General features: G+C 45.0%; 2 protein-coding genes and 3 long non-coding RNA genes across 15 annotated transcripts in view; 4 read left to right on the top strand and 1 right to left on the bottom strand.

The window, feature by feature from the left end:
• Positions 1–606: 606 nt before the first annotated feature.
• On the bottom strand, positions 607–25,443 carry LOC118371734 (glutamyl-tRNA(Gln) amidotransferase subunit B, mitochondrial). 4 transcript variants are annotated; one of them, XM_052464714.1, is made up of 13 exons: positions 25,280–25,443; positions 18,134–18,287; positions 17,832–17,945; positions 14,280–14,478; positions 12,124–12,246; positions 10,213–10,326; positions 7,396–7,480; positions 5,407–5,451; positions 4,586–4,778; positions 4,094–4,227; positions 2,931–3,009; positions 1,763–1,897; positions 607–972 (listed from the first exon to the last, which is right to left on the bottom strand). In XM_052464714.1, exons 1-13 carry the CDS (start codon positions 25,291–25,293, stop codon positions 847–849), a joined length of 1,515 nt encoding a protein of 504 aa, XP_052320674.1. In that variant the 5' UTR covers positions 25,294–25,443; the 3' UTR covers positions 607–846. The 4 variants fall into 4 exon arrangements, with proteins under 4 accessions (XP_052320674.1, XP_052320672.1, XP_052320675.1 ...); XM_052464712.1 differs by lacking the exon at positions 25,280–25,443 and adding an exon at positions 19,530–19,835; XM_052464715.1 differs by lacking the exon at positions 25,280–25,443 and adding an exon at positions 19,530–19,720 and having other exon boundaries at positions 18,134–18,202.
• Positions 10,338–11,995, top strand: LOC127907948 (uncharacterized). 6 transcript variants are annotated; one of them, XR_008065641.1, is made up of 6 exons: positions 10,338–10,631; positions 10,704–10,775; positions 10,812–10,847; positions 10,992–11,135; positions 11,422–11,565; positions 11,602–11,995. It is a non-coding gene; the product is annotated as an uncharacterized LOC127907948 (long non-coding RNA). The 6 variants fall into 6 exon arrangements; XR_008065638.1 differs by having other exon boundaries at positions 10,364–10,451; positions 10,740–10,775; positions 10,812–11,135; XR_008065637.1 differs by lacking the exons at positions 10,704–10,775; positions 10,812–10,847 and having other exon boundaries at positions 10,338–10,559; positions 10,848–11,135; positions 11,458–11,565.
• On the top strand, positions 12,396–13,858 carry LOC127907949 (uncharacterized). 3 transcript variants are annotated; one of them, XR_008065644.1, is made up of 4 exons: positions 12,396–12,497; positions 12,794–12,925; positions 13,393–13,524; positions 13,721–13,858. It is a non-coding gene; the product is annotated as an uncharacterized LOC127907949 (long non-coding RNA). The 3 variants fall into 3 exon arrangements; XR_008065643.1 differs by lacking the exon at positions 12,396–12,497 and adding an exon at positions 12,527–12,629; XR_008065645.1 differs by lacking the exon at positions 12,396–12,497 and adding an exon at positions 12,534–12,585.
• Positions 19,490–27,201, top strand: part of LOC118371736 (uncharacterized) — an 85,668-nt gene continuing 77,956 nt past the window's right edge. The window contains exon 1 of the long non-coding RNA XR_008065647.1: positions 19,490–19,612. This is a non-coding gene — a long non-coding RNA (uncharacterized LOC118371736). The remainder of the gene's footprint in view (positions 19,613–27,201) is intronic.
• LOC127907947 (dCTP pyrophosphatase 1-like) lies at positions 19,935–21,012 on the top strand. Its single transcript, XM_052464716.1, has one exon. It carries the CDS (start codon positions 19,980–19,982, stop codon positions 20,526–20,528), a length of 549 nt encoding a protein of 182 aa, XP_052320676.1. The 5' UTR covers positions 19,935–19,979; the 3' UTR covers positions 20,529–21,012.

The following is a 27,201-nucleotide window of genomic DNA, read 5'->3' as shown; positions in this document are numbered from 1 at the left end:
CAATAGAAACAAAGGGGATGAATGGGAGGCAACTACCTACGTTACCAAACTGAAGTCACATGCCCACAGCCAACCAGTATTGAATTACCGCGTGATTTGACAAAACTCAATATTCAAGTCAACTGAATGTAAGAGATGCCTATCTCTAGAGACAAGCATAGAAGGCTAAACGATAGATGTATCTCCTTCATTTGACAGCCACAAGGGGGCGCTCACTACTCATGACTACTTCTTCTCTCTCCTTTTGACTGAACACTGACCTCTAAATCATTCCTAATCCGATCCATTTTAGAGGGAGTATCAGGAGATACATTGCATATAGTACTTCAGTCCTCTGTTGCTCTCCTGATTCATTTCAGTGCTGCCAGAGGACAGTGATAAAAGCAGAAAGATGACTTCTGGGACGACTCCCAAACTGCCTGGTAATGGGCCATACCTTTATTAGCTATGTTCTGCCATTGGTGGGTTCAGAGTGTTCCAAACTGCAAAGGGATTCCAGAATGGCTCTGTTTAAAGTGTGATTATCATGGAGGATGTGTATGCCATTCCCTTGACAGTTTTAGATGAAGTGTGTGTTTGGGAGGGGATAAGTGTGCACACTCCAAAGAGAATTAGAATATATTTATGTACACAAATAAAAGTTACAATACAACAACTTAAAGGCGGTTACGGTGCCAGAAGACAACATGAGAGACAGTTGATTTAGCAACCTCTTGACCAGAGGACATTAACTATGATGAAGCCATAATGATGTCATGCTTGCTGCCTCTTGGACCAGTTTGATATTCCACCAGGCATGTCAAGGTTGAGGCAGTCAAGGTGGCCACAGACAGTGTTAGTTAGTCCTCAGGAGGTCTTCTGCTCCAGGATGGCCCGTACCAGGACTGGGTCAGCCCTGCCTTTCGTCTCCTTCTGGACCAGACCCATGAGCTTGTTCAGAACCTTCTTGTTCCCACTGCGGATGGCTTGGACCTGTAGGAGGAACAGTAACAGCAGCATAAGTCACAAATACTTACGTTTGCAATTAGTTTATTGATTATCAAGACTGGCTACTAGCAAAAAGTCAATGACCCTGTGCACTCCAAGCTCCTCATTAAGCTCAGGGACCTGGTCTGAACACCGCCCTGTGCAACTGGGTCCTGGATTTCCTGACGGGCTGCCCCCCAGGTGGTTACGGTAGGAAGCAACACCTCCACTTCGCTGATCCTCAACACGGGGGCCCCACAAGGGTGTGTGCTCAGCCCCCTCCTGTACTCCCTGTTCACCCATGACTGCGTGGCCACGCACACCTCTAACTCAATCACAACAGTAGTAGGCCTGATTTCCAACAATGATGAGACATGAGGGCCCTGGAGGAGTGGTGCCAGAAAAATAACCTCTCTCTCTCCTAATGATAACAATAAAGGAGCTGATCATGGACTTCTGGAGACACAAACTTAGTGGAGAAGGGGAAAGCTTCAAATTCCTCGGCTTACACATTACTGACAATCTGAAATGGTCCACCCACACAGACAGTGTGGTGAAGAAGATGCAACAGCGCCTCTTCAATCTCAGGAGGCTGAAGAAATTTGGTTTGGCCCCTAAGACCCTCACAAACGTTTACAGATGCACAATTGCTGTCGGCCTGAATCACCGCCTGGTACGGCAACTGCACCGCCCCTAAACGCAGGGCTCTTCAGAGGGTGGTGTGGTCTGCCCAACGCATCACCAGGGGCAAACTACCTGCCCTCATTGTGGCAGCTCTTGCCCAGGGTGGCCGCACCTGGTCTGGGTGTGAGTCCACCACCTTCTGGCAAATGCTGTGGATCTCTGTGCTGTCGTTGACCATCCCCAGGTCCTGCTCCTTGACGATCTGCTGGGCCGTTTTACCTGGGTTCTTCCACAGCTCCTGGAACACCTGTATGGAGCAATGAAACACTCAGGTTAAACCCCAATTGAAAATGATAATATACGCTGAGGGTACAAAACATTAAGGACACCTTCCTAATAATGAGTTGCACCCCCCTTTGTCCTCAGAACAGCTACAGGGATGCTGGCCCATGTGGACTCCAACACTTCCCACAGTTGTGCCAAGTTGGCTGGATGTCTTTTGGGTGGTGGACCATTCTTTTTTTGGGGGGGGGATTAAAAAAAAAAAAAAGTAATCCCTTTTTCTCCCCAATTTCATGGTGTCCAATTGTTGTAGTAGCTACTATCTTGTCTTCGCTACAACTCCCGTACGGGCTCGGGAGAGACGAAGGTTGAAAGTCATGCTTCCTCCGATACACAACCCAACCAAGCACTGGTTCTTAACACAGCACGATGCCAACCCGGAAGCCAGCCGCACCAATGTGTCGGAGGAAACACCGTGCACCTGGCAACCTTGGTCGCTGGTGCGCGATGAGACAAGGACATCCCTACCGACCAAGCCCTCCCTAACCCGGACGACGCTAGGCCAATTGTGCGTCGCCCCATGGACCTCCCGGTCGCGGCAGAGCCTGGGCGCGAACCCAGAGTCTCTGATGGCACAGCTGGCGCTGCAGTACAGCGCCCTTAACCACTGCGCCACCCGGGAGACCGGTGGACCATTCTTGATACACATGGGAAACGGTTGAGTGTGAAAAACCCAGCAGCTTTGCACTTCTTGACACACTCAAACCAGTGCGCCCGTCAACTACTACCATACCCTGTTCAAAGGCACTTAAATCTATTGTCTTGCCCTTTCACCCTCTGAAGGCTTAAAAATCTTTCTTTAACCCGTCTTCTCCCCTTCATCTATACTGATTGAAGTTGATTTAACAAGTGACCTCAATAAGGGATCAAAGCGTTCACCTGGACTCACCGGGCCAGTCTGTCAGGGAAAGTGTTAATATTTTGTACACTCAGTGTAGTAACACATATGGACTTTGCATTAAATGTTTAGGATGTTATGCCATCTTGTTATCGCTCACCTGCTTGGCGATAGAAGAAGAGATCTGTCCATTCTCCTGGAGATTCAGTATCTGGGCTAGAGCTTGAGGAGAGATCGGACTGAGAGAGGGAGCGAGAGAGAGACATATGAGAGAGAGAGACAGATATGAGAGAGAGACAGATATGAGAGAGAGAGAGAGACAGATATGAGAGAGAGAGAGACACAGATATGTGAGACACATGTGAGAGACATGTGAGAGAGAGACAGATATGAGAAAGACACCGATATGAGAGAGAGCAAACGAGCGAGAGAGGAGAGAGAGATGAGAGAGAGAAGGCACAGGAGATGTCATTAGACCCAGTCTATCCTGTCCTGTGTGACAGTGTGATGGTGTCTATCTACCCCGGAGTCACTGTGCTTATAATGAGAGGCTATTTGGCCCCGTCTCTCTCTGTGACAGCCCATTGCCACCTACAGGGCACATGATCATCACTGCTGTCACCAATCCCCGAGTCAGACACACACTGAGACAGAGACACACAGTCACATACACACTGACTGAGTTATGAACGGAAATATGGCTAAACAAACAACAAACACGCGAATCCACACAGTCAACATCCACTCTCACTTTCTTCAAAACGACAAAAAGGCACACAAACCCCCACCCATCCACTAGTTCTCAGACAAAGACATAAAACAAAACACATCATACTTTACTCTGTTTGATCAGTCTTAGAACAGTCTGGAGAGTAGGATAAAAACAGTCATGTAGAAAAACAACTCAAAACACTCAGCTTATTACCCAGATATATTCTCTATTCACATTCACTGTCTGCCATAGTAATAACGGAAGGAATCAACATGAAGATGGATAGGAAACATCGCAGGGAAAAAGCACATCAATGATGCTTCCAGTATGGAAACGATTTCAGGCCTCCGTCTAGCCAAGATGTTGGATCCCGAGATAGGATCTTCAACATGGGGTTTGAAGTCAACGCAAGACTGAAAAGAGGAGAACAGAGGAGGAGGAAGGAGAGGAGAGACACATGATAGGAGTTCGGGAGGAGGGGAGGGAGAAGAGGGCGAAACAAAATGAAGGATGTAGAGGAAGAATGATAGGAATGAGGTGGAGAGGAGAAATAGAATGACTGAGGCTAGAGGAGGACACAGAAAGAGGATGAGGACGACTGAGTGTCTCACCTCTGGCTGACACTCAGATTCTGTTGATGGAGGAGGCCCTGCAGCTCGTTCATCACCCAGCCAATCACCTTTCTCGGCCCAGCCTTAGTCTCCCTGACGACGGCCTCAAAGTAGTCCATCAGCCCGTCCTCATTCTACAACAGGAGGCCCAATGAAACACACGCAATGATACTGTATATACAACAATCTACTGTGCCTTGCTTCTGCCTCTGTCCAGCACAGACAGGGTAACTGGCTGTGCAAGAATAGGTTACTTTGGGTAGTTATTAAATTGAGAGACAGTGAGGGAGAGAGTACAATGGAGAGATAAAGGAAGGGGGAGAGAGGGGGAGCAGAAACGAGTGCCAGAAAGTGGGAGGGAGAGAGAGACAGACAGAAAGACAAGATGAAAGCCAGAGAGATGGAGTGAGAAACCTACCTACCATCAACTATAATTAACTTGCAAAAGTTGGACGTTAACAGACACGTCTACATACTGTAGTAGTCACTCACCACCAGGGTGAAGCTGTGTTCGGGGAGGATGCCGTAGGTCTCCACCAGCCTCTGCCTCCTGACGCTGGGCAGCTCCGGCAGCCTCTCCCTCACCTCCTCCAGAACCACCATCTGGCTGGGGGCAACACCAGGGGGGGCTGTAGAGCACGCCTCGTACACTATCAGAGGAGGCAGGTTGGGCTCCGGCATGAACCTGGAGGGGGGTGAGAAAGATGGAGAGTAAAAGGAGAGAGAAAAGGTGGGAGAGAGAAGAGAGTGAGGGGAGAGAGAAAAGGTGGGAGAGAGAGGAGAGGTGGGAGTGCATGTGTGACAGAGGGAGCACCCAGAGCGAGCACAGTTAAAGACAACAGAGGAGAGAGGGAGCGAGAAAGAGAGGCAGGAGTGAGATAAGAGAAGATAGAGAGGGAGCTGTTATCAGCAGTAGAGAAAGATAAGAGTGGAGTGCTGGCTGTATCTCTGCAGGCCTCTTAGACGACACAATCACAACACAACAGTAGTAGGCCTGTGTGTCACACGGTCAGACAAAGGGCTGTCTCCTCTACACACACACACTTGTGTGGCTGCGTCACACACACACACACACACACACACACACACACACACACACACACACACACACACACACACACACACACACACACACACACACACACACACACACACACACACACTTGTGTGACGATGACCTCTCTCCTCTCCATCCTGTCTTGCTCCCCCTCTTCTCTCCATGCAGGCCCTACAGCTGTGATCGTATAATACCACACACCATGCTGGAGGCTGTGCAGCTAGAACATACTGAAGTGAATATGAGTTGTACTCACCTGTAGTCCTGAAGGCCCTCCTTGTCTCTCATTGGTATGGTGTGACTGTAAAACAGAGGGACACATGTTATGGCTTTGAGGTACTGTATAACGATAGTGTTTCGCTCGTTACAACAGTTACTACGGCAGATTGTTCATGTTGAAGAGGCTGTAACTATGGGCGAGGGCCACAGGTGTGAGGTGAGGGGCCCCCAGACATTCTGTGTATTTCTGGACCATGACAGAGCTGTGGGCCTTTGCTGTCAAACACACTTCATCAGGCCCAGCGCGCACACACACGATGGTGTTATAGGCAGGTTGACGTTTATTGTCATGAGTCTTGTCCTGGAGGCAGAACTGAGCGATTTCCCCTTAGATAGGCCAGCTGCAAAGTCAAAATGGGCTTTTTGTTCTTCATTTAAGGTTAGTGTTAGTCATCAGGATATTAACAGTGTGGTTAAGGTTAGGTTTAAAATAAGATTTTATGACTTTGTGGCTGTGCCAGCTATTGACCACTTTGCAAAGCTGCCTCTAGAACAAGATTCATGACGAAACACGCTAACTTGCGCATTAGAGGCAGGCCCCAGCTGTGTGAAGAGCAGCTCATTTCATGGGCTTTACAACCCTCACCAGCAAGCTGATCCACAACACCAGACACTGACTCCAAGTGGCCTCATTCATCATCCTTAGTTACTAAAACGTTTTCAAATTAAACCTCAGAAGAGAGAATGTCTTGAGATCAAATATCACACTGGAGATAGTGTTTAACTTCTTATGGCTGCAGGGGCAGTATTGAGTAGCTTGGATGAAAAGGTACCCATTGTAAACAGCCAGCTCCTCAGTCTCAGTTGCTAATATATGCATATTATTATTAGTATTGGTTAGAAAACACTCTAAAGTTTCCAAAACTGTCAACATATTGTATGTAAGTATAACAGAACTGATATTGCAGGCGAAACCCTGAGGAAAATCAAACCAGGAAGTGGCTTCTATTTTGAAAACTCCATGTTCCATAGCCTCCCTTTGCTCCATTTAAAAGGATATCAACCAGATTCATTTTCCTATCGCTTCCTCAAGGTGTCAACAGTCTTCAGACATAGTTTCAGGCTTTTATTTTGAAAAAAATGAGCCAGAAAGATAACATCACGTCAGGTGGTCGCATGAGTTTTGCTCGCGCAACAGAGTTTGGGCTGCCATTGCCTTTCCTTCTCCTATTGATAAAGACATTTGCGGTTGATATAATATTGATTATATATTTTAAAAACAACCTGAGGATTGATTATAAAAAACATTTGAAATGTTTCTGTGGACATTACGGAAACTATTTGGAATTTGTCTGCGTTGTCGTGACCGCTCTTTCCTTTGGATTTCTGAACATAACGCGCCAAACAAACAGAGGTATTTTGGATATAAAAAATCATCTTTATGGAACAAAAGGAACATTTATTGTGTAACTGGGAGTCTCGTGAGTGAAAACATCCAAAGATAATCAAAGGTAAATTATTCATTTGATTGCTCTTCTGATTTTCGTGACCAAGCTACTTGATGCTAAGTGTACATAATGTTTTGTCGAGCGATCGATAAACTTACAAACGCTTGGATTGCTTTCGCTGTAAAGCATATTTTCAAAATCTGACATGACAGGTGGATTAACAAAAGGCTAAGCTGTGTTTTCCTATATTGCACTTGTGATTTCATGAATATAAATATTTTTAGTAATATTCATTTAATGTGGCGCATTGCAATTCAGCGGTTATCGATGACAATTATCCCGTTAACGGGATTTCAGCCATAACAAGTTGATTATGGGGGGGGGGGGGTGGTATCTGACCCAAATAATTATTAAAACCATAAAGAGACGCATCCTGTGTACATTGTACCGTATCCTGCGAAACATCATATTCTTAGTCAATAGACATTTTTGACATGTTATCAGAAACACTCTCACTGTAACATAATGGGACTTGTCGGCATGACTTGTTTCGAGGGTTGGTTCTAGAAGTCTCTTACCCAGTCTTGCCATCAAACGACCGTGTCTCGTTCTGCACCGTGCCGCCGCTCTCCAGGACAAACATCTGTCTCTGGATCTCATAGTCTGTTGATGAAAATACACACGCACACACCAGGCCTGATCAGAAGCAAGCATCCAGCCAACTGGCACAGTGTTAGATCCTCCCAACATCTGCCATGACACATGGCCATGCCTGAAGTCTCCTAACTGCTGCTACATTAGTTCTCTGTGACAAACAACTATCTGGAGTTTTGACTTTTAAAAACCCTTTATCACTTCTCGGCACTAAGCTAAACTGGAAGTCTACTCTTGGGATAAATAATGAAAGCGGCCAAGTCACTTCGTATCACACGAGCTGTTAATGGCCTGCTGCTCCTGGTGAAGAATTTCAATGGCCCCTATGACTCTCCATCGTCTCCAGTATGTTGGAGAGAAAAGAAAAAGTTTGATGGGAAACTCTGTAGAACTGGAATTAGTGTTGATGGGAAATCTATTGCTCTGTAGAAAGCTAATTTAGCCTAAGTTAGGCATGCAAACTGTGTGCTCAGTTGTTCACTGAAACAAATGGTCAATAAAGTTGTATTCTATATCTTCCTGAGTTTGTGTGGGTAGGAAAGGCCTCGTGCTTTCTAGTCCATGTTAACTATCCCTGTACACTAAATGTCTCTTCAGAAGCCTTTCCATCTTCAGTTCCTGTCAACAGAAAGCCTGTTTCTCTGATTCCTGTGGGTGGATAGAGTGACGACTGCCTTCAGGGATAAAACACCTCAGAAAGAGGTGGAAAAATCATGGAAAGACGTATGAAGTTGAGACAAGAGGAAGTTTTGGCAATTACTTCACTGAGTTGTCTGAGAGAACATTTACACAGGCGAAGACAGATAAGGCCGGTTTGTGTGTGTGTGTGTTTGTGCCTCATGGTGTCTCTAATCTTTGACTCCCAGTTTGACTTGCAGTGCACGCATAATTACACAGCCCTCCGTCAGACGACTGTTTCAGAAAGATGACAGCCCATGAAAAGGATTCCATGCTGTTCGCTCTTTTTCTCTCTTTCTGTGCGTGTGTGTGTGTCTATATTTCCCTGAGTGTTCATCCAACTAGCTCATTCCAGACCCACTGGGTCGTGACCGCTTCACTTCAGTACCTCCACTAAACCCCACCAATGACAATGAGGATATACCCTTCACACACTATTGTGCCAACCTGAACCAACCTGTTCTGGCTCAGATATTGTCTATTCACATGGTCCTTTTCAGCACGGTTCCAGCAACTATGGTGAAGGCTTCAACCAGGCCAGCTCAGTACAGCTTGGTTTGGCTCGGCTCAGTTTGGCCAGAGACACTATAATATAGTCTATATAATGACGAGATGGTCTTGTCTCTGCCCTAACAATGGGAGTAGTTGTCGCAAAGGCAGAAAGGCACACGTGTGAACAATAGACTCAATGAACTCCAATATAAAATTGTTTTATATATATATATATATATATATATACACACACACACATATACATACCTGTCAGCAACTGGTGTCCACTAATTTTAAGTGGTTTATATATATATATATATATAAAAATTAGTATGTGGAAAACCCCTTAAATTAGTGGACACCAGTTGCTGACAGGTGTATAAAATTGAGCACAAAAGCAAGCATTAGCAGTAGAATGGCCTTACTGAAAAGCTCAGTGACTCTCAATGTGGCACTGTCATAGGATGCCACCTTTCCAACAAGTCAGTTTGTCAATATTCTGCCCTGCTAGAGCTGCCCCGGTCAACTGTAAGTGCTGTTATTGTGACGTGGAAATGTCTAGGAGCAACAACGGCTCAGCCACAAAGTGGTAGGCCAAACAAACTCACAGAATGGGACCGGCGAGTGCTGTAGAGCGTATAAATCATCTGTCCTCGGTAGTAACACTCACTACCAAGTTCCAAACTGCCTCTGGAAACTTCAGCACAATAACTTTTCGTCAGGAACTTCATGAAATGAGTTTCCAGGCTGAGCAGCCGTTTGGCGGATGCCAGGAGAACGCAACCTGCCCCATTGCATAGTGCCAACTGTCAAGTTTGTTGGAAGAGGAATAATGGTCTGGGGCTCTTTTTCATGGTTCGGGCTAGGCCCCTCGGTTCCAGTTAAGGGAAATCTTAACGCTTCGGGTTCTAGACGATTCTGTGCTTCCACTTTTGTGGCAACAGTTTTGGGAAGGCCCTTTCCTGTTTCAGCATGACAATGCCCCCGTGCACAAAGCGAGGTCCATACAGAAATTGTTTGTCGAGATTGGTGTGGAAGAACTTGAATGGCTTGAACAGAGCCCTGACCTCAACCTCATTGAACACCTTTGGTATGAATTGGAATGCCGACTGTGAGCCAGGCCTAATCACCCAACATCAGTGCCAACCTCACAAATGCTGTTGTGGCTGAATGGAAGCAAGTCCCTGCAGCAATGTTCCAACATCTAGAGGAAAGCCTTCCCAGAAGGGTGGAGCCTGTTATGGCAGCAAAAGGAGGGACCAACTCCATATTAATGCCCATGTGAGATGTTCGACGAGCAGGTGTCCACATGCTTTTGGCCATGTAGTGTATATCAGTACAACCTAAACATTATGCAACTTCTATTAGGTCAAACAAGCCTCACTTAGAAAATTAGCTATCACATTTTTTTTCTTACCAGATCCGACACTCTCATAGACCTCCATACAAAAACAATCCCCACTTGGTGTACTTATCGCCGCATTCTCGCGTGGACAGATTGACGCGAGTGGAGCTTCTCGCTTCGCCTCTGGTTTGACTCAGTATTGTGAAAAGCCCTCTGCAGCACTCACCTATGGCCCTGGCCAGGTTGCGGGCACTGTTGATGTTCTTGACCTCAGTCCTGATGCCCCAAGGATCCCCAGGTCTGTGGACGGACACGTTGGCATCCACTCTCAGTTGGCCCTCTATAGGAAGAGAGAGGGTATGAGACAGCTGTCCCTCTAAAGGAAGAGAGAAGGTATGCGACAGCTGTCCCTCTATAGGAAGAGAGAAGGTATGAGACAGCTGTCCCTCTAAAGGAAGCGAGAAGGTATGAGAAAGCTGTCGCTCTATAGGAAGAGAGAAGGTATGAGACAGCTGTCCCTCTAAAGGAAGAGAGAAGGTATGAGACAGCTGTCCCTCTAAAGGAAGAGAGAAGGTATGAGACAGCTGTCCCTCTAAAGGATGCGAGAAGGTATGAGACAGCTGTCCCTCTAAAGGATGCGAGAAGGTATGAGACAGCTGTCCCTCTAAAGGAAGAGATAAGGTATGAGACAGCTGTCCCTCTAAAGGATGAGAGAAGGTATGAGACAGCTGTCCCTCTAAAGGATGCGAGAAGGTATGAGACAGCTGTCCCTCTAAAGGAAGAGATGAGGTATAAGACAGCTGTCCCTCTAAAGGAAGAGAGAAGGTATGAGACAGCTGTCCCTCTATAGGAAGAGAGAAGGTATGAGACAGCTGTCCCTCTAAACGAAGCGAGAAGGTATGATAAAGCTGTCCCTCTATAGGAAGAGAGAAGGTATGAGAAAGCTGTCCCTCTAAAGGAAGTGAGAAGGTATGAGACAGCTGTCCCTCTAAAAGAAGAGATGAGGTATGAGACAGCTGTCCCTCTATAGGAAGAGAGAAGGTATGAGACAGCTGTCCCTCTATAGGAAGAGAGAAGGTATGAGACAGCTGTCCCTCTATAGGAAGAGAGAAGGTATGAGACAGCTGTCCCTCTATAGGAAGAGAGAAGGTATGAGACAGCTGTCCCTCTACAGGAAGAGAAGGTATGAGAAAGCTGTCCCTCTATAGGAAGAGAGAAGGTATGAGAAAGCTGTCCCTCTATAGGAAGAGAGAAGGTATGAGACAGCTGTCCCTCTATAGGAAGAGAGAAGGTATGAGACAGCTGTCTCTCTATAGGAAGAGAGAAGGTATGAGACAGCTGGCCCTCTATAGGAAGAGAGAAGGTATGAGAAAGCTGTCCCTCTAAAGGAAGTGAGAAGGTATGAGACAGCTGTCCCTCTAAAGGAAGAGATGAGGTATGAGACAGCTGTCCCTCTATAGGAAGAGAGAAGGTATGAGACAGCTGTCCCTCTATAGGAAGAGAGAAGGTATGAGACAGCTGTCCCTCTAAAGGAAGAGAGAAGGTATGAGACAGCTGTCCCTCTAAAGGAAGAGATGAGGTATGAGACAGCTGTCCCTCTAAAGGAAGAGATGAGGTATGAGACAGCTGTCCCTCTATAGGAAGAGAGAAGGTATGAGACAGCTGTCCCTCTAAAGGAAGAGAGAAGGTATGAGACAGCTGTCCCTCTAAAGGAAGAGATGAGGTATGAGACAGCTGTCCCTCTAAAGGAAGAGAGAAGGTATGAGACAGCTGGCACTCTATAGGAAGAGAGAAGGTATGAGAAAGCTGGCCCTCTATAGCAAGAGAGAAGGTATGAGACAGCTGGCCCACTATAGCAAGAGAGAAAGTATAAGACAGATGTCAATTCAGAGGCTCACTGGATGTTTACTTTTTGCCAAAAACAAGAAAAGAAAAAGAAACCGTTAGTTTTATTAGTACATTGTAAATAAAATATTATATTAATAATGATAGGTTAATAATTGTATATATATATATATATGTTTTAACCCCCCCCCCCCATGTTTCCCTGGTGTGTTAGTAAGTGTGTGTGTGTGTGTGTGTGTGTGTGTGTGTGTGTGTGTGTGTGTGTGTGTGTGTCCAATGCAGGCCTCCCCACCAGCCATGTTTCCCTGGCAGGTCCCTAGAGCCTGCAGTATGAGCTGCATCTCTCTGACGGCGGCAGCTGCCTCCTCTCCACAGCTCATGTCTGGCTCCATCACCAGCTCCATCAGACCCACACCTGGAGGGAGAGAGAGATGTTTCATACACTCCCCATATGCCTACATAGAACAGGGACTGGCTAGCCAAATCCTATCTAGATCTGTATATACTAGTTGGAGCTCTGTGGTAGACTCCTCTGGAGTCTATGAGTGTTTGAACTCTATGGTACCTGCTCTGTTGAGGTACACCGATGGGAAGCTAAACTCCACCTACCTGCTCTGTTGAGGTACACCGATGGGAAGCTAAACTCCACCTACCTGCTCTGTTGAGGTACACCGATGGGAAGCTAAACTCCATCTACCTGCTCTGTTGAGGTACACCGATGGGAAGCTAAACTCCATCTACCTGTTCTGTTGAGGTACACCGATGGGAAGCTAAACTCCATCTACCTGTTCTGTTGAGGTGATGGGAAGCTAAACTCCACCTACACCGATGGGAAGCTAAACTCCACCTACCTGCTCTGTTGAGGAGATGGGAAGCTAAACTCCACCTACCTGCTCACCGATGGGAAGCTAAACTCCACCACCTTCTCTACCTGCTAAACTCCACCTACCTGCTCTGTTGAGGTACACCGATGGGAAGCTAAACTCCACCTACCTGCTCTGTTGAGGTACACCGATGGGAAGCTAAACTCCACCTACCTGCTCTGTTGAGGTACACCGATGGGAAGCTAAACTCCACCTACCTGCTCTGTTGAGGTACACCGATGGGAAGCTAAACTCCGTCTACCTGCTCTGGTGTGGTACACCGATGGGAAGCTACACTCCGTCTACCTGCTCTGTTGAGGTACACCGATGGGAAGCTAAACTCCGCCTACCTGCTCTGTTGAGGTACACCGATGGGAAGCTACACTCCATCTACCTGCTCTGTTGAGGTACACCGATGGGAAGCTACACTCCGTCTACCTGCTCTGTTGAGGTACACCGATGGGAAGCTACACTCCGTCTACCTGCTCTGTTGAGGTACACCGATGGGAAGCTAAACTCCGTCTACCTGCTCTGTTGAGGTGATGGGGCTAAACTCCATCTACCTGCTCTGTTGAGGATGGGAAGCTAAACTCCGTCTACCTGCTCTGTTGTACACAGATGGGAAGCTAAACTCCATCTACCTGTTCTGTTGAGGTACACCGATGGGAAGCTAAACTCCATCTACCTGTTCTGTTGAGGTACACCGATGGGAAGCTAAACTCCACCTACCTGCTCTGTTGAGGTACACCGATGGGAAGCTAAACTCCACCTACCTGCTCTGTTGAGGTACACCGATGGGAAGCTAAACTCCACCTACCTGCTCTGTTGAGGTACACCGATGGGAAGCTAAACTCCATCTACCTGCTCTGTTGAGGTACACCGATGGGAAGCTAAACTCCACCTACCTGCTCTGTTGAGGTACACCGATGGGAAGCTAAACTCCACCTACCTGCTCTGTTGAGGTACACCGATGGGAAGCTAAACTCCACCTACCTTCTCTACACCTGCTCTACCTGCTCTGTTGAGGTACACCGATGGGAAGCTAAACTCCACCTACCTGCTCTGTTGAGGTACACCGATGGGAAGCTAAACTCCACCTACCTGCTCTGTTGAGGTACACCGATGGGAAGCTAAACTCCACCTACCTGCTCTGTTGAGGTACACCGATGGGAAGCTAAACTCCGTCTACCTGCTCTGGTGTGGTACACCGATGGGAAGCTACACTCCGTCTACCTGCTCTGTTGAGGTACACCGATGGGAAGCTACACTCAGTCTACCTGCTCTGTTGAGGTACACCGATGGGAAGCTACACTCCGTCTACCTGCTCTGTTGAGGTACACCGATGGGAAGCTAAACTCCGTCTACCTGCTCTGTTGAGGTACACCGATGGGAAGCTAAACTCCGTCTACCTGCTCTGTTGAGGTACACCGATGGGAAGCTAAACTCCATCTACCTGCTCTGTTGAGGTACACCGATGGGAAGCTAAACTCCGTCTACCTGCTCTGTTGAGGTACACAGATGGGAAGCTAAACTCCGTCTACCTGCTCTGTTGAGGTACACCGATGGGAAGCTAAACTCCATCTACCTGCTCTGTTGAGGTCTATAAGGGTCTGGTTCCTGTAGTCATCGTGGAGGCTCTTGCCACTGTCCTGCTCTAACTGGATCTGTTTGATCCTGACACTCTTGGTGACCACCGCATTCCTCTTACGGCCCCCCAGGTGACTGTAGGTCAGGGTGCCATCCACCGCGATGGGCAGCCTCTGTTGGGTGATCTGGTAGCCCGCCTGGATGGAGGAAACACATGAAACTAGAAAAGGTCAATTTTGTGTGCTTGCTTCAGCAGTCTAAATGTGTCTCATTTATCAGGTATGTAATAGCCTGGTTTCATATGCTGTATAAACTTGACATTTGGCATGACAATGATTATAGGTATTACCTATAGAGGACTCCTTGAAAACAGATCTGGGACCAGGCTTAGGTATTTAATTACAGCCACTATATAATACAATTAAGTCATTTATATTATAGACACGATAGGAAAACATGGGGTTAATACCGAAATAAACTTGGCCCGCATAATCAACGATTTACCATTACAATTAACTTGGAAATAACCTTAAATATTTCAAGGGGTCAAGAGTGTTATGAACAAAATAGAAATATATGCATTAAACATGAGCTAAGATCCAGCCATTAGTTAGTTACTTTGGGGGGATAATAGGTCCCTAAAATTGGTTACTCCAACTCATTATTATGCGGTTGGAATATTATTGTTGTTTCGTTGAGAGGGGTTCAAAGTCACAAAAGCGAACTGAATGAATATTTTATCTGTTCTCTTATTCTGAAGTGCCATTGTGCTGGCTGCCGCTATTCCACAAGTGAGTACGGTAGCACTATGTCCCGTTGGCATGGCAACCGTCGCTAGAAAAGACTAAACATGCATCATACTTACTGGCATGCCGACGAAGAAAAAGAAAGGGAAGGAATAAATATGAGCAACACAAAAAAAAAGGAGAGAAAAAAGAGAATTAGCCATAACCATCTGTGTGTTGTACTGTACCTGATCAACAAGCACAAGCATAATGGACCACGGGAGACATTCCATTTTGTCTCAGCGGTATACTATAAATACAGGATTATAGCATTAAGATGCTGATTTCTCCCTTTCTAGAATAATCAATTCTCTCATAGAGCTCTGTCAGTGTCAATGCAAATGTAATTCATTAGCGCAAGTGTCTCCTAGTTTGCATACTGTATGCATTGCTGTTCACACACAGGCTACGTTAGTTAGCTTAGCACCCACCAAAATGGTGGACCATTTGCAATCCCGGCATAATCAGTGAAGACGTGTTGGTGCTTTGTATAATGAAGGGCAGCTGAAGTTGGATGCAGACCAGTGGTGGTATAAAACTGCTACTGGAAGCCTCTGGGTCCTTCTAGTCACACCCCAGCCCCAAAGCCTAATGAGCAGTCTGGTATTAATGCACTCAGTCGGTTCAGGAAAGTAAATCCAAACCTGAGAGCTCTCTCTCCAACTAGACTGCTATTTGTCGTTTTCAGATTCAGTTCACCGAATCTAAGCCGACTTCAACGGATTCATGATTCGATGCACCAAACCTATTCCCCTCTACAACCCTTGATTCAACTAGCCCTACCTATTGTACATCCACGTCCCCACAAACAGATCCATTTGAGTCATTAAATAGTCGTCAGAGACAACGTCTGCACAGAAAACACTCCAGAAAAGTAGAATTATGCATATCCGCTAGTAGGTTAGTGTGAAGCTGCTGGTGCATGTTATTAAGAAGAGGCGAGCTGTTATAACAGAACACCTGCCTGCCACTTGAATTCATTCCTGCTGCTGGTCAGTCAAGCGCATCATAAATCATGTAATGAGCAGCAGTGCGTTCGTTGTGTGAAATTAAATCATGGATTCATGGAACACATCAATAATGCACAACGATATATGTGTTCTTAATAAATGCATGTTCTTTTTATGTCCTCGTTCTCTCTACTTCCATAGGCTGCTAGTAAAATAATTGAATAGAGAATGTGCTGCTTAATGCTTCACTCATCATGGCTATTATTTTCTCTGTCTACATATCATGAAGAGAGCATGAACATCACTCCCAACTGAATTTAACACATTAGCATGATTCACTATGCAATACAGGCCTTTTACTCGCCATCCCTGTTCCCTGTCTATTTCCCGGGCCTGGTAAAAGACAAGTGCTGTCTACAGGGTAAGCAAAAAAACATATTTATAAGCATTGGTACCACTTGTGGGCACAGTGAACATTTAAATCTTAACTGGCACTATCGTTTCAACAGCGCATGTTTTAACATAACCCAAAGAGAGAGGTGATGCAACACTCAGTAAGCGGACCGAAAATCTACAACGGGTAAACAAGATGAGGTGGGATTTGGGAATAATCCTTCGGCTTCCTGCTGGGATTTCACCCCTGGGATACATGTCGGCGCTTTTGAAATCAATAATCTACCTCTGCTGTGGGGAGGGATTATGCAGCTGTAGTCTCACGATAACAGTATTACCAATGAATCTGACTGCTGGGTTCGAAAGACAACTCAATCTTCTAACAATATAGGCTTGGCAGGTCTTGTGTTGACCATAGGCTTTCATTCAAAATAACTAAAATTACTTAGGCCATCGTGTCATCTAGTTCATTTCTTAATTGACAGGATATTGACGTACCATAACATTAAGACAACTGCACTGACAACCCGACGATCCACAATCCATTCCCTGACCCCACAAAGTAAACCCTCACAAGCTACTCTATTGGTCATTAGACATGACCTTGACCTTAGGACAAAGTTAGGGAAGCTTTTTAAACTCTTCACTCATCGAATACAGGAAAGGTATGGATTGCACTGTCTAGAAGAAAATGGATTGCACTGTAACAGACAAATCTCCTAGCCGTCTTGTCATTTTCTTGAGAGTGGAAAGTCCCATTATGGTATAATACCGCTAAGACACTTAAATTATTCAAATTCACCCTTTCCTCTGTCCACAATTTCTCATCATCAGCTCGTCATGAGTAATGTCAGGGTCATTTCTTTCTACATAGGTCACATTAAGCTAGGGCTGCCCGTCTCTCCAAAGTGAAATGAAACTTTTTAGGAGACTTTGTTGGGCAATTGCTATTGAATCTCTTCAACTCTTCCAATGACATGTCTTGAAGTCAAGGTCATAAAATGTCAGTCATAAAATTACCCAGGAGCGCCTGGCAGCAAGGTGAGGGTGAATATCACTTGGCCACGACTTGATTTCTAACAGCTAACAGATTGCAGGAAACAGAAGCTGTCTTTTGGCAAGATATCGGTGGCAATAAGCTTTTCTGCCGGTTTAGCAAGACTTGCCACTATTAAATGATAGCCTAGCTCAGGGACAGGGAGGAAGTAAAATGGGAACGTTACTTTGGGGAGAGATGGCGGCTTTGACCGATGAGAGCTACTTATTAATAGGGGAGTAAGTTGTCACCTCTGATTTAGGCCGGGTTACTGTATTCAATAACTTTGTAAAAACTGCTGATGTAGCCTAAAAAGGGCTTTTAGAAATAAATGTGATTGATGATTGCTTGTGATTGGAGGACAGATGGGGTCCGGGTTGACTTACAGGAAGGTCAGCGTAGAAGTAGTGCTTCCTGTCAAAGAGAGACTTCCTGTTGATGGTACAGTTAAGGGCCAAACCTGTCATCACTGCAGCCTCCACACATCGTCTGTTCAGCACCTGAGAAGGAAGAGGAAAGGAACTTAGGCCTACTTGGTCAAATGACTATGTACATTGACATATTGTAGGCTAGGTTACATAGACCAGATTATGTTATGATGGACAACAACTGTATTATTATGCAACGAATAGACCAACAGCCTTTATTGACATGAGACATGTTTATCATCAGATGCACGATAACTTACAGGTAGAGTTCCAGGTAAGGAGGCATCAAAGAAGGACACCAGGGAGTTAGGTGGAGCCTGGAACCCGACCTGGGAGCCAGAAAACAGCTTGGTGTTGGAGTGGATCTGAGCATGGATCTCCAGACCCACCACACCTACCAGCTCCTGGGGAGCACTAGAAGCACACAATCACAGTCAGAGAAATGAACACGTACAAATGGGAGGCCACCATATCAACTCCACGATTTCATTTTCTGAACTGACTAATAGACTGGACTTATGAATAGCTAACTGCCAGGGTTGTCTGTTATAGGAGTTTAGATGTGGGTCATTAATTACAGTGCAGCATTTTAGACAGTTCTGTTGGTTGACTTATTTCCGCGTTCAAAACAGGGAACTCTGGAAATCTCTGACTTGAGTGCGTTCAAAACAACTGGGAACTGGGGGAAAATGAGCTCCGATTGGGAGAAAATAAAATCGTTATGAACAGTCATCCAACTCTGAACTATTTCACTGGTCACCCCCAAAGCCAATTCCTCGTTCAGTCGCCTGTCCTTCCAGTTCTCGGCTGCCAATGACTGGAACGAACTGCAAAAATCACTGAAGCTGGAGACTCATATCTCCCTCACTAGCTCACAGCACCTGTACATAGCTCATCTGTAAATAGCCCATCCAACTACCTCATCCCCATACTGTTATTTATTTTGCTCCTTTGCACCCCAGTATCTCTACTTGCACACTCATCTTCTGCACATCTATCACGTCAGTGTTTAATTACTATATTGTAATTATTTCTCCACTATGGCCTATTTATTGCTTACCTCCCTTGTCCTACCTCCATTGCACACTTTTCTATTGTATTATTGACTGTATGTTTGTTTATTCCATGTGTAACTCTTGTTGTTGTTGTTTGTGTCACACTGCTTTGCTTTATCTTGGCCAGGTCGCAGTTGTAAATGAGAACCTGTTCTCAACTAGCCTACATGTTTAAATAAAGGTAAAATAAAATAAAAACTCTGGCCTCTTTCTATAGAGCCCCGACTTTCCGACCAAAATATCACTGACGTCATGAGTTCCCAGTTGTTTTGAATGCGGCATATCAGAAAAACTTTAGCGACATCATCATACCTAATCAAAGTCATTCAGAATCCCTGTCAAGACAACCTGTGAGGATGTTCTGAAGGCAGAGAGGGGTAAGAAGGACAATATTTACATATTTATAAAGGAGGCTGTCATGCAGACGACTAGCTATACATAAACTTGCATTCAGATTTTTAACTAACAGCTATGTTTGCAACGTCTAAATACGGAAGGGGATGTGGTTATGAATGATGTGCGACTGTCGTCCTCGCTAACTAGCACAGGCGCGCACACGATACACAAACAGTGCACATTAGTATTCACTCCGTGGACCTACCTTTTCGGTTTTGTTTGGGCTTGACTCTGGCATCGGGAGACAAACATACATATTCTCCTTATCACACACCAATTGTGCCTTTGGTAAGTAATCGTTGGATAAAATATTGCAATTTGTTTATTCATATTACATAGCAGTGCAGTCATTCCTGCAGAGGAGCCTGCCATGTTTAGCCTTTCTGTTTAGGGTATTATGGTAGTTGTAGTCATAGTAAACTTAGTTTCACACAAAATCCGAGGGCACGTGCATTTAGGAAAACTCAACACCCCACAATGTAACACATTTCATGCAACCCATATTTCGAAATTCCGGCGATTTATGTTACACCTTCCGGCTACAAGAGCAGCGGTTTTGTGGCGGGAATCTTACCCATACTGTTGTCGAGGGTGGTTGTTTACAGCGAATTAAGTGTTGATCCGTGCAATAGTTTGGTGTAAAATTGACAAGGCAATGGCAATGAACGGCGATGGAGTGCATGGACTGAACGGAGAGACGGTGGCCCCATCTGAAGCTAAACACATCAATGGCACTCCTAGCAAGTCAAAAATAGCCTGTGAAAACGGCGAGGCAGACATCCACGCTGCTAAGCGAAATGGAACTAAGAGAAGAACCCCAACTGATACGTTCTCCTTCACTGCCGAACCTACCATCGATGACATACGACGGATGCAAGCGGAATTTACTGACGAGCGAGACTGGAACCAGTTCCACCAACCCCGCAACCTCCTGCTAGCTATGGTCGGAGAAGTGGGCGAGGTATCTGAGCTTTTCCAGTGGCGTGGCGAGGTGACTGAAGGACTTCCCGGCTGGACCGACTCCGAACGCGAACACCTGGCACATGAACTCAGCGACGTCCTCATCTACCTAGTTGAGTTGGCCGAGAAATGTCATATCGATTTACCCCAAGCAGTGCTGCGCAAAATGGCCCTAAATAGGCTGAAGTACCCTGCCAGCAAGGTGCATGGCTCGTCTAAGAAGTACACTGAATACAAGGACTGAGCGAGTGCATGCTGTCATGCCCATCCCAAACACATGCTGTCATGCCCATCCCAAACACATGCTGTCATGCCCAATTGGCGTAATGAATACACCTCTGCATTTACAAAGTAACACAATATTGTTCAACTTCAGTTAATGGCAATGGAGAATGTTTCTACCTTTTTATTTAGGGCACTACTGTATCTCAATAGTTGGTCAAACTGCCCTTAGCTGCTTTTAGTTTTATCAAGTGCGTTTTAAATCCAGTGTTTTTCTTTAACTATATGGGTGTTCATCTTCTGACGTCCCTCTGATGCTTTTGTCGTTTTAACTGTTCCCCAAAGTCAAATTGTAAGAAGTCCATTTTATTTTTCATAGTATGAGTAACTACATTTAAATATCTTAAATCCATATTGTTGTCAATGATCGATGGAAGCTATGTTCTTTTGTTGCTTTAAATTCAATGCATGTGTGCGACTGAAAAGTAAAAGTGCCTTCAACTATACTTGCTGTCCTGCAGATGTTATGTAATTTATGTATATTTACTCTAATGCATTTAATTAATCAGATTTAATCACTATTGCCTTATTTACTTCCCTGGGAGATGGGGAAATTAACACACGCACACAACGCTACTATGGGAGATGAGGGAAATTAGTCAGTTACTCTTGTAGCGGTTCATTTTGATAAGCAGTCTGTTAAACAGTAGCGTTTCATGGCCCCAGGCCTATGGTTAGCGATCCAATATGTAGGCTAGCCAATGTATATTTGGACACATCCAATGGTTTAATGAGCTACAAGTATACTGAAAAATGCAACAATTTCAAAGATGTTACAGAGTTGCAATTCATATGAGGATATTAGTTGATTGAAATAAATAAATTAGGCTCTAATCTATGGATTTCACATGACTGGGAATACAGATATGCATCTATTGGTTACAGATACTTTTTTTTTTAAGGGTAGGGATGCGTACTCCGTATCTGGCGTAACAACCATTTGCCTCAAAGTGCAACACATCTCCTTCACATAGAGTTGATTAGGCTGTTGATTATGGTCTGTGGAATGTTGTCCCACTCCTCTTCAATGGATTTGCGAAGTTGCTGGAGACTGTCGTACATGTCTATCCAGAGCATCCAAAACATGCTCAGTGGGTGAGCATGCAAGCCATGGAAGAACTGGGACGTTTTCAGCTTCCAGGAATTGTGTACAGGTCCTTGAGATATGGGGCTGTGCATTATCATGATGAAACATGAGGTGGTGGCGGCAGATGAATGGCACGACAATGGGCCTCAGGATCTTGTCACGGTATCTGCATTCACATTTCCATAGGTAAAATGCAATTGTGTTCATTGTAGCTTATGCCTGCACATTCCATAATCACACCGCCCCCATGGGGAGCTCTGTTCATAATGACATCAGCACACCGCTTGCCCACACAACACCATATACGTGGTCTGCAGTTGTGAGGCTGGTTGGACATACTGCCAAATTCTCTAAAATGACTTGAGGTGACTTATGGTAGTTTAACATTAATTTCTCTCTCGCAACAACTCTGGTGGATATTCCTGCAGTCAGCATGCCAATTACACACTCCCTCAACCTGAGATACACCTGCTTATTGAACATCTCATTCCAAAATCATGGGCATTAATATGGAGTTGGTCCCACCCTTGCTGCTATAACAGCCTCTATATAACATCCACTAGATGTTGAAACATTGCTGCGGGGACTTGCTTAAATTCAGCCACCATTATTCCTACTCCACCAAACTTTACAGTTGGCACTATACATTGGGGCAGGTAGCATTCTCCTGGCATCCGGCGAACCCAGATTTGCCCGTCGGACTGCCAGATAGTTAAGCATGATTCATCACTCTAGAGAACGCATTTCCACTTCCCCGGAGTCCAATGGCGGCGAGGTTTACGCCACTCCAGCCGATGCTTGGCATTGCGCATGGTGATCTTAGGCTTGTGTGCGTCTGCTCAGCCATGGAAACTCATTTCATGAAGCTCCCAACGAACAGTTATTGTGCTGACATTGCTTCTAGAGGCAGTTTGGAACTCGGTGTTGCAACCGAGGACAGATGATTGTTACACTCTTTGGCACTCGGCGGTCCCATAGGCCACAACAGATGTGGCTGAAATAACCAAATCCACTCATTTTATACTTTTGTGTATATACAGTTGTAGTCGGAAGTTTACATACACTTAGGTTGGAGTCATTAAAAGTAATTTTTCAAACACTCCACAAATTTCTTGTTAACAAACTATAGTTTCAGCAAGTCGGTTAGGACATCTACTTTGTGCATGACAAAAGTCATTTTACAACAATTGTTTACAGACAGATTATTTCACTTATAATTCACTGTATCACAATTCCAGTGGGTCAGAAGTTTACATACACTAAGCTGACTGCCTTTAAACAGCTTGGAAAATTCCAGAAAAAAATGTCATGGCTTTAGAAGCTTCTGATAGGCTAATTGACATAATTTGAGTCAATTGGAGGTGTACCTGTGGATGTATTTCAAGGCCTACCTTCAAACTCGGTGCCTCTTTGCTTGACATCATGGGAAAATCAAAAGAAATAAGTCAAGACCTCAGAAAAAAATGTGTAGACCTCCACAAGTCTGATTCATCCTTGGGAGCAATTTCCAAACGCCTGAAGGTACCACGTTCATCTGTACAAACAATAGTACACAAGTATAAACACCACGGGAACAAGCAGCCGTCATACCGCCCAGGAAGGAGACACGTTCTGTCTCCTAGAGATGAAAGTACTTTGGTGTATCATGTTGTGGGGGTGCTTTGCTGCAGGAGGGACTGGTGCACTTCACAAAATAGATGGCATCATGAGGCAGGAAAAGTATGTGGATATATTGAAGCAACATCTCAAGACATCAGTCAGGAAGTTAAATCTTGCTCGTAAATGGGTCTTCCAAAATGGACAATGACCTCAAGAATACTTCCAAAGTTGTGGCAAAATGGCTTAAGGACAACAAAGTCAAGGTATTGGAGTGGCCATCACAAAGCCCTGACCTCAATCCTATAGAAAACTTGTGGGAAGAACTGAAAAAGCATGTGTGAGCAAGGAAGCCTTACAAACCTGACTCGGTTACAACAGCTCTGTCAGGAGGAATGGGCCAAAATCCACCCAACTTATTGTGGGAAGCTTGTGGATGGATACCCAGAAAGTTTGACCCAAGTCAAACAATTTGAAAGCAATACTACCAAATACTAATTGAGTGTATGTAAACTTCTGACCTACTGGGAATGTGATGAAAGAAATAAAAGCTGAAATAAATAATTCTCTACTATTTTCCTGACATTTCACATTGTACCATCAACACTGATAATTGACTATTTGCTCAGGATATGAATACATTTAGGGCCCCCTAGTTTGACTGTTCTGCCGTTTTGCCAACTACTATAGTCATAGTCACGCCAAGTCCGCACAAACAAATCTGGGTCCAGGCTGTATTTTCACTTATGGACTCTCCTATTTCTGAAGTTTATAACACTTCTTAAGTGCAACTGCTCTAAACAAATTGTGTTTTATATTGAAATGGTGCGTGCTTGGTTAGGGTTAAGGGGTAGGGACTTCCCAAGGATCCCAAATAGCACTGACCATATTGAAACCATGACACTCTGTGTGAATGCTGCAAATGTTGATTTGCTGCACCATAGCATACCCCATAGCCTGAGGTAAACATTCCCGAGATGCAATGCACAATTTATTTTCATTTTCTAGCATGGTGTGAGCCTATAGCAGAATAACTCCTGGGCCTGGCTGACACATTCTTGGTTTGCTAGTACTATTCAATTTGTGTGGAAATGTCCCAGGCAGGTAGCAGGGTGGAATCAATCTCTCACAGCCGAAGGGGTGGTTTGTCTCTTGTGAATCTGGAAGTAATGTTCCTTCGACCACATTGCTTCCTTCATTGCTATTCAGAATGGCTGCTAGGGGAGAGTGGGATTAAATGGGTGGCACAGCAGTCAAAGGCACTGCATCGCAGTCCCTGGTTCGAATCCAGGCTGTATCACATCCAGCCGTGATTAGGAGTCCCATAGGGCGGTGCACAATTGTCCCAGCGTCGTCCGGGTTTGGCCGGGGTAGGCTGTCATTCTAAATAAGAATTTGTTCTTAACTGACTTGCCTAGTTAAATAAAGTTTAAAAATATTCATCACTCTGTCAAGGGAAATATAGTTTTCGCCACAGGAGTCGCTAGTGCACGATGGGACAAGGCCATCCCTGCTGGCCAAACCCTCCCCTACCGATGCTGGGCCAATTGTGCGCTGCCCCATGGGTCTCCCGGTCGCGAACCCAGAATCTCTAGTGGCACAGCTAGCACTGCGATGCAATGTCTTATCCCACTGCACCACTCGGGAGGCCCCTAACAAAGATATCTACATATATTTCAGGATGTTGTGTATCCATGGAAATAATCAGAATTCATGTAAATATTGCTTGTCCAAAAAAAGTGGTGTCTTGGCACAATTTACGTGGTAAGTTGAGCAGGGTAAGTTAAGCCACCTTCACATTTCTGTACTGAATTAAATATTACTACTAAAACATGTCTATCTCTAATTCCCAAACACAATTCAAAACAATCGCTTTTTGTCTTCTAATCATTTTTCAAACTTTTAACATATGCCAGGCCCAGTTGTTACCTCATATCGCAGCGATAATGCCTTACGTTGATGTTGATGACACCTGGGAAGAAAACACTTAATTTTGCTCAATTTACCACATGGTCATTGGCTCAACTTACCCCAAGGCAAACATGTTGACTATATTATCCCACACAGCTACAAGGATGCACTTTCATGCTAGGTTTAGGACCTCATATTGAAGCTTATAGAGACCCCAACTGATGTATAGAACAATCTTGGAATGATCTACTTTGGTTTAGATAAAAGTGTCATGAAACCTCTAACAAACTCAACTCTGGACCTCGGAGCCAGTTCCACTGCTTATTATTATTGTTACCCTCTAATCAGGGACTGATTTAGACCTGAGACACCAGGCGTGTGCAATTAATTATCAGGTAGAACAGAACCTGCAGTCTCGTAACACAGTAAATTCATTTGACTTTTTAGACCTAACTTGCTTACCACTTTTTTTTAATGTGGTTTCTTTCATTGACTCCACGAAAGGATGACCTTTTTGGTCAATTTATTAATTTTGTGTATTGTTTCCTAGAAACACGGGTTTCTCAACTTATACCCTTTTGGCTCAATTTCCCCCGCTCTCCCCTATAGCTCCGCTTTGTGGTACCTGTTATTTCTCTGAGAGTTGTGTAGTTTGGGTCTTTACCCGCAGCCACCGTGACAGAGCAAGAGACGTTCTCTGTCTGAGACGAGGTTTTGGAGATATTTCTAAAACCGAGAAATAGTTGTGATTTGGTATACTGACTGTGGTTTCCTTGTGTTGTTTTCTCATAACCCTCAAAGCATTGGGTTTGTGTGAGTAATCATGAGGAGCAATTGAATATTTCTATGAAGCTATAACTAATACCCCAGCTGAATGACAATGCAGCTCTGACTCAGGCAAAAGTAGGCTCTGCAATGCATATTTTTGCTACTCATCACACTTATTAACCAAGTCCCAAGGCGGTGTCAGAGGAAGGCTCTAAAAATGGTCAAAGACTCCAGCCACCCTAGTCATAGACTGTTCTCTCTGCTACCGCACGGCAAGCGGCACCGGAGCTTGCCATGTATAGGTCCAAAAGGCTTCTCAACAGCTTCTACCCCCCCCCAAAGCCATAAGACTCCTGAACAGCTCCTCCAAGGCATACCCAGACCCCTCTTTTACGCTGCTGCTACTCTCTGTCCATCATCTATGCAAGGTCACTTTAACTCTACCTACATGTACATATTACCTCGATTAAACGGTGCTCCCGCACATTGACTCTGTACTGGTTTATAGCCTCGCTATTGTTATTTTACTGCTGCTGTTTAATTATTTGTTACTTTTATCTTATTTTTTCTTAACTTGTTAAAGCATTGTTGGTTAAGGGATACAATAAGTGAGCATTTCACAGTGAGGTCTACACCTGTTGTATTCGGCGCATGTGACAAATAAAATGTGATTTGATTTGAAGTCTGGCTTGGGATTTTTACTGAAGTCTTGACTTTCCCCATTATTATGACTTCCTCCATACATTTTAACATGTTTTTTTTAATGCAATGCAGGCTTTGATGTGATGCCATATGTACACAGGGCTGAAGCAGATAGGCTTTCCAGACCTACGTAGCACCAACCTACACAACCTTCTGTACAATTGGATGTGAGGAATGCCTAACATTTGTATAAACACCCACATTGCTCCCCTGTGCTCTCCTTATCTCCTGTCAGATCCTTCTCAGCAGGGGTGCCCAGGTGACAGCCAAGATGCACATCGCATCGCCCAGCCAGCGACGCACACAGAGTGATTTCTCATGCCACTCACCCTGTTAATGGCCAGGCAGTGATTTTCTCTCCTCTCTTTTTCTCTCCTGTTTGTTTGGCTCTGACAGACACTGTGCATCCCAGATGGCACCCTATTCCCTATACTCTATAGAAGTGCACTACTTCTGACCAGAGCCTCATGGGGGGTAGTAATTCACTATAAAGGGAATAGGGTGCCATTTGGGAGTAAACAATATCTTTATCACCTCTTTGATTCCTGCTCGCTGAAAATGTCAAAGCCGC

Source organism: Oncorhynchus keta, chromosome 16, assembly GCF_023373465.1.
Source record: "Oncorhynchus keta strain PuntledgeMale-10-30-2019 chromosome 16, Oket_V2, whole genome shotgun sequence".
In the NCBI taxonomy this organism is placed as follows: Eukaryota; Metazoa; Chordata; class Actinopteri; order Salmoniformes; family Salmonidae; genus Oncorhynchus; species Oncorhynchus keta.
The sequence above is the reverse complement of the archived record's forward strand: the minus strand, read 5'-3'. Positions and strand labels throughout refer to the sequence as shown.

Bases quoted from the DNA above. Each gene is read 5' to 3' on its own strand.
- LOC118371734 (XM_052464712.1), bottom strand. From the start codon at position 19,696: ATGGCAGGCTCCTCTGCAGGAATGACTGCACTGCTATGTAATATGAAT. The intron at 17,946-18,133 runs GTAAGTTATCGT...CTTCCTTCTCAG, and splicing joins CCTTACCTGGAACTCTACCT to GTGCTGAACAGACGATGTGT. The intron at 7,481-10,212 runs GTGAGTGCTGCA...TTTCATCAACAG, and splicing joins CAACCTGGCCAGGGCCATAG to ACTATGAGATCCAGAGACAG.
- LOC127907947 (XM_052464716.1), top strand. From the start codon at position 19,980: ATGGCAATGAACGGCGATGGAGTGCATGGACTGAACGGAGAGACGGTG.